This window comes from Muscardinus avellanarius (assembly GCF_963383645.1).
Source record: "Muscardinus avellanarius genome assembly, chromosome: 1".
NCBI classification, from domain to species: domain Eukaryota; kingdom Metazoa; phylum Chordata; class Mammalia; order Rodentia; family Gliridae; genus Muscardinus; species Muscardinus avellanarius.
Genome location: NC_137786.1, coordinates 12,139,715 through 12,155,067, shown reverse-complemented (window position 1 = coordinate 12,155,067; position 15,353 = coordinate 12,139,715). Strand labels below are relative to the sequence as shown.

The 15,353-nt window shown below is 38.8% G+C and overlaps 1 protein-coding gene across 1 annotated transcript in view; it reads left to right on the top strand.

The window, feature by feature from the left end:
* DNAH5 (dynein axonemal heavy chain 5) overlaps positions 1-15,353 on the top strand; it is a gene marked incomplete at its 3' end in the record, with an annotated part of 279,406 nt that overhangs the window by 104,983 nt on the left and 159,070 nt on the right. Inside the window, exons 31-35 of the mRNA XM_080703060.1 lie at positions 1,389-1,552; positions 6,001-6,157; positions 11,429-11,641; positions 12,393-12,617; positions 13,974-14,146. Of these exons, the coding sequence (XP_080559186.1) occupies positions 1,389-1,552; positions 6,001-6,157; positions 11,429-11,641; positions 12,393-12,617; positions 13,974-14,146 (932 nt within the window). The remainder of the gene's footprint in view (positions 1-1,388; positions 1,553-6,000; positions 6,158-11,428; positions 11,642-12,392; positions 12,618-13,973; positions 14,147-15,353) is intronic.

Here is a 15,353-nt window from a genome sequence, read left to right as displayed (position 1 = left end):
AAAGCAGACAATCTATTTTTTTGGTCAACAGTGAAATGTATTTGCACATGAAAAACTTATTTATTTATTTATTTTTCTTTTATATTTGTGCATATTTTTGATGGCTAGAAAAGAATCTAAAATTTGACTTAATAATAATAGAAACTTTCCCATAGAACCTTTAAAGGGCAAAGTAGAGTTTCTTGCTTTCATATTTGATAGCATATGTTCATTTATGCTACATAGAAAGTTTTAAGAAAAAATTATTCTTACTTTTTTCAAATCAACTACACAGCTTTCATTTCTCCTGAAAAATACATTGAAAAAATTTGGTAAATATTAGTTATACTAGAATTAGTTTTGTATTCATGTGTGTGTTGTGTTGAGGTTGAACCTAGGGTCCTTCTACTTCTGAGTTATATCCCCAACCTATTTTATTTTGAAACAAGGTCTTGCTAAATTACCTTGTGCTGGCTTTGAACCTGTGACCTTCTTGTTTCAGTCTTCCACATGTTGGTATTATAGGCATGTATCACAATGCCCAGCTAGTTTTGTATTCTTATTTTTAAATTAAAAAATATCTCTAAATACATAAAAGTCCAATGCTCAGTGTGGAAAACTTGAAAATAAAATTTGTTCCATGTAGAGATAACCGATGAAAACAAATGGGAGTGTTCTTTGCTCTCAAATTATGTTGTGTAGTATTAATTATTATTTTTGTTCCTGTTTCCTATTTTTACTTAACCTAATGAGTGTATCAGGGTTGAGCTAAAGATTTTTACTTCATAAAGTGAGTGATAGGATGCAAAAACCTCAAAGTAAACTTAGCTAGATTGTGTGTGACATTATGCACATGTAGCTTGGCCCTCAGGACTAATTAGAACTTTGGCTCTGCTGGAGGTATGTGGGCTACACTGTAGCTCTGTCAGCATTCTTACTGCTATGACTCAAAATACCTAATGACCACAATTTAGAGGAAGGAAGATTTATTTGTTCACAGTCCTGGAAATTTCAGTCTGTGATAGGTAAGGTCATGTCTGTGGAGTTCAGGGCAGGCTGGTAAGAAGGAGAGAGGGGGGGGGGAGAGGGAGGGAGGGAGAGGGAGAGAAAGAGAAAGAGAAAGTACAGGAGGTGAGGAATACATTTAATCCCCAAGGCCATTTCCCCAGTGACCTGCTTCCTACACCTATACCCTATCTGTCCATCTATCCAGTGAATTCATTAGTCCATCAATGGATTCACCCACTAATGAGATTAGAAACCTCACGATTCACTTATTTTACCTCTGAACATTTTGCATTTTCAATACATGAGCTTTTCCTGGGAACATTCAACATCTAAGCCATTACATACTCTATCTTTGAGATGGCACATATGTCAAAATGTTCTTTCTTACCTCATTTTCACAGGAAGCCAAGCGCTTTTCCAATATAGACAAATCTTGGGTGAAGATTATGACTCGGGCACATGAAATGCCCAATGTGGTTCAGTGTTGTGTTGGAGATGAGACCTTGGGGCAGCTGCTCCCACACTTGCTGGAGCAATTGGAGATATGTCAGAAATCCCTTACTGGGTAAGTTCACTGGCTCTTTGAAAATTCTTTAGATCCTAGAGACAAAAGGAAATAGGGAGAGTAGGTAGCATTAGCCAAATCTATTTCTTTTGCTAAGATTTATTTCATGTATAAAGTTTTAGTGCAGTTGAGCCTTTTATTCTTTCTAAATACTATATTTGTCCTGGTTTTGGACTTAAGACATTGGCTACTTCCCTCGCTGGGATAAGATATTGTAAATATTCTTATATAGTTCTTGTTTGAAAATGAAAAGCATTTTTTTCTAATATTTTCTGGATAAATATTTGTATAAAAATATTTCATTATACTCCTTATATGAGTATATATGTTATAAATTTTATATGAATATATATTACATACACAGAGATGGGATTATACAGAAATGAATGTTTAATAAAATATCTATCAATTGGTGAATTCCAAGAGATACATTTTTCTCTTGGTTAATAAAAATAAAATAATTCAAGTAGACATATATTAAATGGACTTCTCAGTGTACATTGATATTTATAGCAGATACTTATTTTAAGCATTTAACTTAAATAATGATGCCTTCTTGGCTAACTATGGGAGATGATGATTTCCCCTGTGTATGTCCCTATATCCCCATGACCTGTAATGGTATCCTAGCTAGTTTGCCAGAGTGTTCTGTGCGTTGAGGACCCCAGGTTACCTAAGCCAGGTGACTCTCATAGACACAGGTGATATTAACTTCAAATGGCACTTTGGAAAGATCTCCGTGAAATAAATAGGACTGTTTATCAAACTTGAACAAGAAAGTAGCTAAGCTAAAAATGGAAGTAATACTGTATGATAATATTTAAGAAATATGGATTGCTTATTTATACTTGGTTAACTAAGAAATGTTCTGAGATTGTTACTGAAAAATAATAAAATAATGAAAAAGTTAAGGTCAAAGGAAAAAGAAGGGTTAATTAATAAACTAAGATGGTAAAATTAGTGCAAAGAAACCTATAAATAGACTTCATATTCAGAGACCAGAAGTCCTTCCTAAAGGATAAAAGCAAAGAGTGACGTATAATTAGGTACAAATTTTATAGGTTCCTTAAGATAAATAATACTAATTGTTCAGGAAAATATTTTTATTATTCTTGAACGGACACTTTGGAGATGGGTCAGTGAGAGATTGTGGCAGGGCCAAGATTCTCTTTAGCAAACTTTTGTAAGTTTACTCTGGGTCATGGTTATTCCAGCGCACGTGGCAGTAGAGTGACACCATGATTTCTTTCTTTCAGAGGACTTTTCTAAGCAGCATCAAATGCCACAGCACAGCCAATGACAGAGATCTTTCCAAAGTGCCATCTGAAGTTAATATCAATATTTTTTAGTCAAATGTCCTTCAATAGGTATTTTGTTTGACCTCACAATATTACAAGTCTGATCGGTCATTAATACCTGAAAGTCCACTTCTCTAAAACTGTATTTGGAGAACTTTTCTGCAGCTGGTTTTGCTTTAAAGCAGCCATCTAAAGGAACCTTATTGACAAGATTACAAGCGTGTGCCACCACACCTGGCTCTACTCTAAAATTATTTACAGTTTTTTAAGTAATTATTTTTGGCTTCTAATTTTGTGACTAAGGAGAGGTTATAAGTCAAATGTCCCGTGTAAAGAGTTGAGCGCTCATATTTACATAAAATGATACCCTCTCAAGCTGTCCAGGTTAAGCATAGACAGGAAGAATCTTCACAGCAATTTTATCATAATATGGGTGGAAGTTAAGCAGGAAATATCCATGAAGGGACATTGTCTTAGTTCCCCATCATAGAGTTTTGGTGGACACATTTTATAAGACTTCTTCTAGCCTAGTTCAACGATAGAAAACATTACCTGGTTCCTCATCAGAATCAGACTAGGCCTTTATATTTCTTGTTGGTTAAATTTATCATTGTTTTGTTAGTAAGTGGCAGTATTCTTTTTTTATACTTTCATTGGTGGTGCATTTGAACCTGAGTGAGGCTCAAAGCCTTAAAGCGATACAAACACATGCACACTTGATGTATTTCCTTCTGCATTCTACTCCTCCCCATTCATGTTAGATTGGACTGTTTTTCTTCATCAGTTCTCTGTTTTCCTCTCTTACTATCCTTCCGTTATTCTATTGGTCTCTCTCTTCATTTATCAAGAGCCCCTTTGAATTTCTGTTTCCTTTCTAGCTTCTACATATGAGAGAAAACACACGACCCTTGACTTTCTGAGACTGGCTGGTCTTAGCATAATTTCTAGCTACATCCATTTTCCTGCAAATGACATAATTTTATTCATCTTTATGGCAGAGAAAAACTCCCCTGTGGGTATATACTATATTTTCTTAATCTGTTCATCTGTGGATAGACCCCTAGGTTGGTTCCATAATTTGGCTATTGTGAATCGTGCTGATATAAACATGGATACGCATGGATCGCTATAGTGTGACCAAGGCTTGCCCATCATCATTATGGTAGACATAGCCATTTACTCTCCAAATCTTTATCTTAAGCTTAAGCTTCTCCTTATACCTCCTCCTCCTTCTTGTTCTTCTTAGTCTCTCTTTTTTTTTTTTGCTCTTTCTGATAAAAAACTCCTCTCTTTTGTCTTGAGAAATTTAGCTTTTGCCTCAGCTTGCACATTCTACTCAACAAAACAAGTTCAGCAATTGCCTAAGGACCCTGTAGCAACCCTCACAGAGGCCCTGGGATAGTGCTACGAGGCTTGGATTCCTGGTCCATATGATTTTCTAGTAAAGCCCTATTTTCCTAGGAAGGAAGAGAATTCTGCTGGGATATAGGGATGATTTTCCATAATTTTTCTTTTTTTTTTTTTTAGTACTGGGGATAGAACCCAGGGGCATTCTACCTATGAGCTACACCCCCAGCCTTATTTTTATTCTTTATTTTGAAACCAGGTCTCACTGAGTTGCAAAGGGCCTCACTAAGTAGCTGAGGCTGTCTGTGAACCATGATCCTTCTGTCTCAGCCTCACAAAATGCTGGGATTACAAGTGTGGGCCACCATGCCCAACTAAAAAATATCCTAGTGAAGGGACCAGGCTTTCTACTTCCCGCTTTACTTTTTTTTTTTTCTCTTTCAGTACTTGGGACAGAACCCAGGGGTATTCTATGTCCCCAGCCCTATTTTTTTTTTAATTTTTTATTTTGATACAGGGTCTCACTGAGTTGTGAAGGGCCTCACTAAGTAGCTGAGGCTGTCCTCGAACTGCGATCCTTCTGTGTCAGCCTCCTAAATGCTGGGATTACAAGCGTGCATCACCACGCCCAGCCTACCATAATTTTACACAAAAAACAAATGATACAAATGACAAAAAAAGAACAGAAGAAAACTCAAAGTTTAAAAAAAAAAACTTGTAAAATTTCAAAAAGAAACTGCAATTAACACCACAATAATGTTGGGTGTGGTGATATATGCCTGTGGCGCCAGCTACTAGGGAGGTTAACGCACAAGGCTCACCTGAGCCTAAGAGTTCAACACCAGACACCAACATAGACCCTGGACAATATAGATCCTGTCTCAAAAAAAACAAAACAAATGAACAAATAAACAAAAACCCCACAAAGCAATCAAGCAAAAAAAAAAAAAAAAAAAAAAAAAAAAAAAAAAAAAAAAGAAAAACCCTAAAATTTAAACCAAATCAAAAGAAAAAAAATCTATAAGAAAACTAGACCTTTCCCTGGGGGAAAACCCACCATGTGCTGTGTACACGATTATCACCATCACTATGAACTTCAATATATCGTGAGAGACTATAATGCACAAATAAAAGCATAAGAAAGCTAAACCTTAAAAATTCCAGAATAGTGAGAAAAACATGCAGACACTGAGGATGGAAAGCTAAAGATAAGAAAATGACAGGATTACATAACAGGAGGAATCACCACCACAGACGGCCAATAGGCCAAGACAGAGGCCAGAGTGCAGGTGAATGCAGGTCGGCGGTAGGATGCTCACTGGGTTTCTATAGCTCCTGGAGGGAGAAGTTCATCCCCACCTCGATTTTGCTTCTGCTCTGATGATGGGTTTCTTGGGTTTTCTTTTAAGATACACTTCTAAGAATGATACCGAGCCTCTAGGTGATATGCAGCCTTTGCCCTACTAGGAGACAAGACAAAAACAAAACCTGAAACCCCAAAGTCTCTGTGTATTCTATCCTGTTCTCTACAAAGGAAACGCGAGACATTCCATACTAAGTGAAATGTATTCCTTCTGTCTATGAAACATAAATTCTGCCTCAGATTCTGAAAAGAAGTTTCTGTATCATAATATAAAATGCTATTTGACAGAATTCTTAAATAAACTCCAACAAACCAAAAATGTCATGTGGGAAAATGGAATTGTCACGTAATCTTTACTCCTTTTCCCATTCAGGTTAAATTATTCCTAAAATGGTCAGTTTTGTGTATTAAAAAAGTTTATCTTTTTCCTCCCCGTTTAGGTACTTGGAGAAAAAACGACTTTGCTTCCCTCGATTCTTCTTCGTCTCCGATCCTGCCCTTCTGGAGATTCTGGGGCAGGCGTCGGACTCCCACGCTATACAAGCCCACTTGCTGAATGTATTTGACAACATTAAAACTGTCAAGTTCCATGACAAGGTTTGCGTAATTCTAGCTTCTGGCCAACAATGACCCTATCTAGAGCACTGGCTATCTCTCATATTGTTTTCACAAAAGATTACTTCCTTGTCTATTAACTCCTGGCCAGTGCCAAGAAACAAATTTGGGGCCCCCTTTACCTTTCTAACTGTGTGTGATTTCTTAATATCCAAAGTGTAGATTTGGATAAGAATAATTGATTTTTTTGAGAAAATTTATATCAATATATTTAATGCTTTTTTTTTGTGGGTCTGGGGATGGAACCCAGGGCATTCAACCTCTGAACTACACACCCTGCCCAATTTTTTTATTCTTTATTTTGAAACAGGGTCTCACTGAGTTGCATAGGGCCTCACTAAGTAGCTGAGGGTGGCTGCCAACTGCAATCCTCCGGTCTTAGCCTCCCGAATGCTGTGATTATAAGCGTGCACCACCATGCCCAGCTTTTAATGCTTTTTTAAAAATAAATGCTTTTACTGGCACATATTATGCTAAGCGAGATTAGCCGATCTCAGAAAGTAAATGGCAGTGTTTTCTCTCCTATGTGGAAGCTAGAGAGAAATTGTGTAATAGACAGGATTCCAGATAAAGGAGATCAGACTCCAGTGGAGAAATGGAGAAGGTATGGGGGAGGAGACTTGATGAAGGAAACAGTTCAAATAATTTGATATACATATATAAAATTATAAATACCAGTCTCAGCTGGGAGTGGTGGCACATGCTTGTAATCCCAGCATTTGGGAGGCTGAGACAGGAAGGACTGTAGTTCGAGGACAGCTTCAGATACTACTTAGTGAGGCCCTTTGAAACTCAGTGAGACCCTACTTAAAAGTAAAGAATAAAAACGGGGCTAAGGGTGTAGATCATAGGTAGAATGTTCCTGTGTTCCATCCCCAGCACCACACAAAAAAAATCTCAAAAATAATAGCTTAATGTGATCAAGGATATACTGTGTAAAGCGTTCAGTTTTACATGCTGAATTAATTACTTAGAAATGCAAGACAATGAAAGAAGTTGTTGATAATATAGTCCCTTGACTAAATAGAATTGTTGCAGGTATGACATTGTTTTAATCAACCTTAAGAAGTTTTGGGTAGCTTTTCTTGAAATGTTTTTTTCTTACTCCTAACGTGTTTATGGAATCATGGAGTTGTATAGGTCTCAAGAGAGGTCATCCAGCTTGAGAGAAACCATGTACTTGTGCAGCTACTGAAAGATATTGTTGAATATCCTTCCACCCAAAATTCCCTAGGAAAGTGACCTTCCCTTTTGACATTGTACTTGGCTCTCCAGTGCCTCATACAAACTCTAATCACCTCCATTTATTCACCTTAGCACACAGTTTAACTTGTTGAGTGACTACCATATGCCAGATGTTGAGTTCAACAGTGGGAATAAACCAACCTCAGGGAACTCATGCTCTGATTGGAGGAGACTGACAAATAAACAGATTGTGCCTATTGAGTGCAGTTTCTGCCATGGTAGAGCTGCTCCATGGCAGGCAATTAAAAGCCAGTCATCACAGTCAGGGCCTCTGCTATGCGCCAGACAGGAGGCTAGTCCTGGAATTCCAAGAGGAAATGTGCCGAGATCAACACTGAAGTCATTTCTGTGCCGGGCACTCCTGAAGGGAAGTGTTGCAAGTATAGAGTTGATAATGATGGACTTGCATTATTGATTATTCCTTGAATTAAGCACAGGATGCATGGGAATGCCTGTCAGGGAGCCGTAACCTGGTTGCATGGGTGTGAGTGGAGGCTTCTTGCAGGAGAATATCATCTTGGACTGAATTTTTTTTTTTTTTTTTTTTTTTTTTTGCAGTATTGGGGATGGAACTCAGGGACATTCTACCTTCAAGTTACACCGCCAGCCTATTTTTTATTCTCTCTTTTGAAACAGGGTCTCACTGAGTTGCAAATGGCCTCACTAAGTAGCTAAGGCTGGCAGCAAACCCAGATCCTACTTTCTCAGCCTCTGGAATGCTGGGATTACAAACATGGGTCACCATACCCGGCTTGGACTGAATTTTTGAATTCCAGTGGAAGGTCTGGTCAGCGGGAGGGGCATGTGATAGGGCCTGGGGGTGTGCGCGGCCCACGATGCCAGAACTGTCGGGGTGAGGGAGTAGATTTGTTTCTTAGAGGTTTAAACACCAGAAATGTATTCTTTTTCTTCTATGCTGGAGTCTAAAAGTCAGAAATAAGATAGCAGCCATGTTGGTTTCTGCTGGAAGCTCTGAGGGAGAATTTTTAATGTGTCTCAATCAGAGAAGCTGACAGCAGAGCTGGGTGTTCTTGGCTTTTAGAAATGACATCAACATTGTCTTTTCATACTGTTTTTCTATGCATCTTTGTGTTAAAACTTCCTTCATAGCTGGGTGTGGTGGCGCATATTTGTAATCCCAGCATCCGGGAGGCTGGGACAGGAGGATCAGATTCTCGCACAGCCTCAGCTCCTTAGTGAGGTCCTTTGCAACTCAGTGACACCCTGTTTCAAAATATAAAATAAAAAGTAGGGCTGGGGGTTTGGCTTGAAGGTAGAATGCTCCTGGGTTCCATCCCCCATGCCGCAAACAAAACAAGACAAAACAAGACTTCTTTCTTCTTATAAGGATACCTTTTCTTACCAGGGCACCCTAATCTAGTATGCGCGTATCTTAACTTGGTTACATTTGCAAAAACTCCATTTCCAAATACTTTCACATGCACAGGTGCGGGGGCTTGCAACTTCAACGTTTTGGGGACACAGTTCAACTCACAGAGGAGTGATGAGTAAAGAAATAAAGAGGCATCGGCTGGTTCCCAAGGCCAAGTGCATCCCACGGTGGACTTGCACCTCACCCTGAGGGGCAAAGCCATGGGGCATCTAACCAGGACAGCAATGGGATCTGTGTTTCAGAAGGAGTCTCTGGTGCAGTGTAGAGGGGGATGGGAAGGGGCACATGGGAAAGGCTGAGCTGCTGGAGCCAAGCCAGACAGAGGGGGTAGAGAGGAAGGACAGGGTGGATTTTTTTTTTTTTTTTGGTGGTACTGGGGTTCCTGGAAGCCCTTCTACCTCTGGACTACACTCCCAGATCTATTTTTATATTTTTATTTAGAAACAGGGTCTCCTAAGCCAGCGCGCGCGCCTGGCTTCGAACCTGCGTGATCCTCCTGTCTCCGCCTCCCAAGCGCGGGGATTACAAGCGTGTGCCACCACGCCCGGCTGATTTTTTAATTTTTGTTTTAAAAATTTTAATCAGAGTTAGATTAAAATTAAGATTTTAATTTTAATTTTTAAAAATTTCTTATTTTTTAAAACTTTTTCATTGGTGCATTGTATTCGGGCATTTTAATGGGGTGCGAGATGGTGGAGACACACATGCACACATCACCCGCTTAGTCCTTACTCAGTTCCCACCCCATTCCCTCCACATCCATCTTTCTCATGTTTGGCTTGGTGATTGATTTTTGTTTTCTTAAAATGCTCTTATTGGTACAATAAAATTATACATCACAGTGAGATTCAATGGGATCCATTCTTGCATGCAGTCAACATCTCTTGGTATGGTTCCCTTCTAGCCCCACCCTACTCCTCCCTCCTCCCTTCCCATACATGCTACTAAGTTGTTAGTGATAGCTTCATATATGGACATAGTATTAGCTGGTCTCTTTTATTCCTCAAGCTTCCTTTCCTCCTACCCTTCTCCCTTCTTCGACCCCTCCCACTATTCTACAGATTTCTTTTCTTATTATCGTGAGGTCCCTTTGTTTTAAAATTTTCTCTCTAGCTCCCACATATGAAAGAAGCCATATTCCTCTTGACTTTCAAAGACTGGCTGATCTCAGCACAATATTCTCTAGTTCCATCCATTTTTCTGCAAATGTCATAATTTTGGTTTTTTGGCTTATTAAAACTCCACTGTATGTATATGCCACATTTTCCTCATCCATTTACCTCTTGATGGACACGTAGGTTGACTCCATAACTTGGCTATTGTGATTTGTGTGGCTATAAACATAGGATGCCCAAAGATCTTTAGCCTCTGTTCATAACAATTACTTCTCAAGATAGCATTTCATTTCTTTTTTTGTGATACTGGGAATGGAACCCAGGAGCTTTTCTACCTCCGGGCTACCCTCCCAGACCTATTTTATACTTTATTTGGAAGCAGGGTCTCACTAAGTTGCTGAGGCTGGCTTCGAACCTGTGTGATCCTCCTTTCTCAGCCTCCCAAGCAAGGGGATTACAAGCGTGCGCCACCACGCCCGGCTCATCATTTCATTTTATTCTGTCCACAAGGTGACTACAACCAGGGGCAGATCTTAGTTTTGTGGGTCCTAAATATTATACAAATATTGATGCACAGTTATATTCAGGAGCTTGGAAAGAGTTTATGCAAGCGAGGAGTCCTGAAGCTCCAGATTCAATAGCTACTGGGCCAGTCCCTTGTGTGCACAACCAAAGAGGACTTCATTAGTACAGCACTAAATCTGAGTCCCTAAGGATGACGCCCCTTTTATTACCATAGATTGGAAGCAACAGTGGTCATTTCCATACTTTTGTATTTACTTGATAGTTTGTTCTTTTGTTTGTCGTGAGTTGTGTGAGGACAGGTCTGATTTTTAATGACTAAAGATGGGCAAGGAATTCAGTCTCAGTGATGTTCTCCAGCATCACGTGAACAGTGCATAGAAGAAGACCCACGGAACCTGCAGTTTGGGCTCCAGAACCGTGCTCTTCTCATGACGCCATGCTGCACGGAAGCTGGGGTGAGATGACTAGCGTAAGAGCAGGGTTTGGCTAGAAAACACCGTGTGAGACCAGGCTCCCGGAAATAACGCCATGCTTGATAGAGAAGTGGAATTATTTCATAATTTCTTTGTTCTCGTTGACCCTCGTGACCAGGTCATTTCTAATGTCAACTTGATCATCTTGTGTTGTGGAATTATAGGCTTTTAGAGAGTCTGATTTCACTTGGGAAATTTTAGGGATCTCTGCTTTTCATTACCACGTTTGTATTACACATTTCTTTTAGAAAATAAGTTTAAGCCCATAGAGTATTGGTCATTTGGAATTGGTTAAGGGTTCCTCTTTAGATTTCCATTGCTAACTTTTTTATACCTCTGTGAAAATGAGTTTATATCATATTTTGCCTTATTTTTATAAAAACCATAGCTTGACTTTTCACAAGAAGGTTAACGTTGACAAGAAGAGAATGGAGGAAATGTAAAAACTATACTATTTCTAATCTTTTTGAGTGAATATAGCTATTTTTTCATCTTCTGACAGATCTATGATCGAATTCTATCAATTTCCTCCCGAGAAGGAGAGACGATTGAGTTGGACAAACCCGTGATGGCAGAGGGCAATGTGGAAGTTTGGCTTAATTCTCTCCTGGAAGAATCTCAGTCCTCCTTACACCTCGTGATTCGCCAGGCAGCCACAAATATTCAAGAAACGAGTTTCCAGTTGATTGAATTTCTTTCTTCCTTCCCTGCCCAGGTCAGTGTATTGAAAGTGGAAAGTATTTTTTGTAAAATAGTCATCTTAAATCTCAGATACTGCCTATTGTAAGCTTCACAGATGACATAATTTAACTCTGGATCAATATTGAAATTTTTATATGGATTTATAAAAATTTCAACCATTCAACTAAAGATTTCAACCATGGATTATTTGTCTATATTTATATAGACATAGACTTAAATATGTATTTGGGTTGTAGAGATACTTGACATATTTTCTTTAACTTAGAACAATTTTTTCTTATCGAACCTTCTTATGTAGCAATGTACATAAATCACAAAACGTACCGAGGAGACACTTTGCCAGAAAAATGAAAACTAAACTCCAGCATTAAGATCCAGGAAATAATGCTTTCTTAGTCACCGTGATCAATAAGATTCTGTGAGCTTCTACTATGTGTACACACTGTGCTAGTTTAGGTAAAGCAAATTGGAGACATATTCTTTACCTGAAAGTAACTTAAAATCTATCCTGGGAAAAGTGTGACTTAATCATAAATTACTTAAGATGACAAGAAAAATTTTAGTTGAATCATGGGGCTGTACGTATTTATTTGCTAGGTAAGTAACAGAAGTAGAGTTTCCATGGGTTTTAAAATAAGGTATCTGGTTGATATGATCAAGGATTTACATTTGATAATAATTTCAATAATTCATCATGCTGTCATTTATATTTAAAGATGTAAATATGCCATATACACTCATAAAGCCTTTTTTATTTCTCTAAGGTTGGATTATTAGGAATTCAAATGATATGGACACGAGATTCAGAAGAAGCCCTTAGAAACGCCAAGTTTGATAAAAAAATCATGCAGAAAACCAATCAATCCTTCCTGGAATTACTAAACACACTGATAGACATCACCACTAAGGATCTGAGTTCCACGGAACGAGTTAAATATGAGACTTTGATTACTATTCATGTGCACCAGAGGGACATCTTTGATGATCTGGTAAATTCTTTATAGATGCTGTGGCATATACAAAACAGCAAACACGAGACACTGTGTTTACCCACTGGAATTGGTTTGATTGAATTCAAGGAAAAGGTTAAATTCAGGTGCATTCGTCCTCTTAGTAAGAACCAGTTATTAGACTTCTTCTTGAGGCTTACACAGACATTTCAGCCCCATTCCGATGATCTATACTATTCTATTGAGGCAATCAGATTATAATTTTAAGATTTTCATGTGATTATTTTAAACGCTAAGATGTCATGAAGCATTCTGGAAAGGTTTCATTTGTCTATCGTGTTCTGCTTTTAGTTATTGATTGGAAATCACTAGTTTCTTGATGCATGAATTATAGACGATATAGTTAGTAGATCTGTAGGGCTTCTTTTAGGGCTTTTGATAAGCCACATCCTTAACAAGTTTTGCCCCATTTTATGCCATTGATTGCAAAATGCTCCTTCTTAATATAGCTTGCGACATTCAGGTATCATGCAGATTTTTACCTTTAAGGGGCGATTGGGATGGAAGAGGAGAGTTCAGTAGCTATGGAAAATAGAAAAAGAAATGAAATTTGTCTTCTGCTGTAAAATATGTTAGATAAGAGGCAAGAAGCTCTTACTTTCATAATAATTTCCTGGATTGTGTCTCAACCCCATTATGTAAAAAAGATTATGAAAGATTGGTCCTGATGTAATGGAAATAAAGGCAGCACATTCAAGCTATTTTGTGCTAATCTCCTCTCCTAATAGTTAAGCATACTGTTTGCCTCTCTCAGAAATAAAGGGCTTGGGGTAATTTTAGATTTCTTATTTGTCAAAGAAAAATGATTAAAGTGGCTTACAATTTAGGTTAAAAAAATTCAGACAAAAGAATTGCTGGGCAATAACCTAGCATTTAGATGTTAGGAATTTTGGCCTGCTGCAAGTTTCTAGAAAAAAAAAATCAATGGAGTTTAAAAATCCCAGCAGCGTACTTTGTCATAGGGGCGAGAAGTCTTTTTCCTAATGAGATTTTTTGGCTCTGTCTTTGTAGGCCACAACATATTTTTTATAGGATGTATTTTATGCTTAACACTATGGTATTGGAAAATTAAGGGTGAAATTTAAGAAATGAATCTTATTAAACCACATAATGCCATTTCAATCTGAGGGGCAAAATTAGAATTGTTCTTGATTTTTTTCCCCCTCTCCTAGTTTTTTTTGTGTCGAGCAATAAATGGGTTGGAGGATGTCTTCAAACTAATGGGGGAAATCTTTGAGTTCCATTCCTTTTACCTTATCATCTCTATAAATGTTAATTCATATATTTAATACATGATTCTGCCCTCAGTTGTAACACACACCTTTTGAATTCCAGTGTCACATGCATGTCAAGAGCCCCGCGGACTTTGAGTGGCTGAAGCAGTGCAGATTTTATTTTAATGAAGATTCTGACAAGATGATGATCCACATCACAGATGTGGCTTTCACATACCAGAATGAATTTTTAGGCTGCACTGACAGACTTGTCATAACTCCGCTCACAGACAGGTGATGGGAGAATTCTGTGACTCCACCATCCCTCTTCTCTCCCCCTGCCCAAAGTTTTATTCTCTCGGGTTGCTTTGGGGAGTTTTGTAGGCTCTTTTGTAGTGAAGCCTTTGAAATTCAGTATTTCTGGCTCTACACCTGTGTTTTTCCATGGGATTTGGGTGTGTGGCTGAGACAGACCTGGCTTATTTTGCCTTCTATCTTAAGGAGGAGAAGGATAAATGCCTCCGTGAGTACTGAATGTGCAAGAAAGAGAATTCATTACTGGGAGTCACTCGGGGCAAATCACAGCAGGCCTTGAAGGCTTCTTTAGTCACTGTGGCACCTCTTGTCCTCCCAGAGAGACAAGTAAGATGGTTCGAGCAGGAAAGAATATGAGCAGGAATGCAAGGAAAAGTGGCGGAGTGGACGCTGGCCGGGACATGGGGAGGTGTCACTTCTGTCTCCCAACTGTCATTGACCAGTTTCCTTAGCCGGAGTCAGCATTGCAACCTTCCTGAACTCTGTCTTCTCATGGTATGATGCATTAGGCTGTCTCCAGGCACCTTTGCAGGAGAAGTATTCTGCACTGCACTTAGTCTAATTTGATCTTTGTGATTTCAGCCACATTGTGTATTCTTTATCCAGAGATGCACTGACTGCTTTATTTTGGCCATTTGGCTTGATCATTCTACATTGTATAAGAAAGCATCACGCAGTACCCTATACACGTATATGATTATGATTTGTCAATTAAACCAATATTAGTTTGAAAATGGGAAGAATCCTCAGCTGCGTGTGGTGGCACAGACCTGTAATCCCAGTACTTAGGAGGCTGAGATGGGAGGATCATGGGTTCAAAGGCCACTGCCCAGGAACTTAGCGTCATCTGTTTCAAAATAAAAATCAAAGAGCTTGGGTATAGCTCAGAAATTGAACACCTCTAGGTTCAATCCTCAGTACCAAAAACAAAACAAAAAAAGACCCGAATAAACAAACAAAATGAAGTTTCCAAACAGAGTCTCTTTTGAAGTATGATGTGGTTATTTTCCCTTCTCCTTTCCTTCCTCTCCACTGCTACCTTCCCTTCCTGCCTTTTCCTGTTTCATTTTCTGCCTTGTTTCCTGTTTAATTCAGAAGACAGGGGTCCTTCCCTCTTACTCTCAGAGTACATACTCTCACACCAGGGGTCCCCCTAAGTCTTTGGATGGGTTGTCTGTGCCCGTCC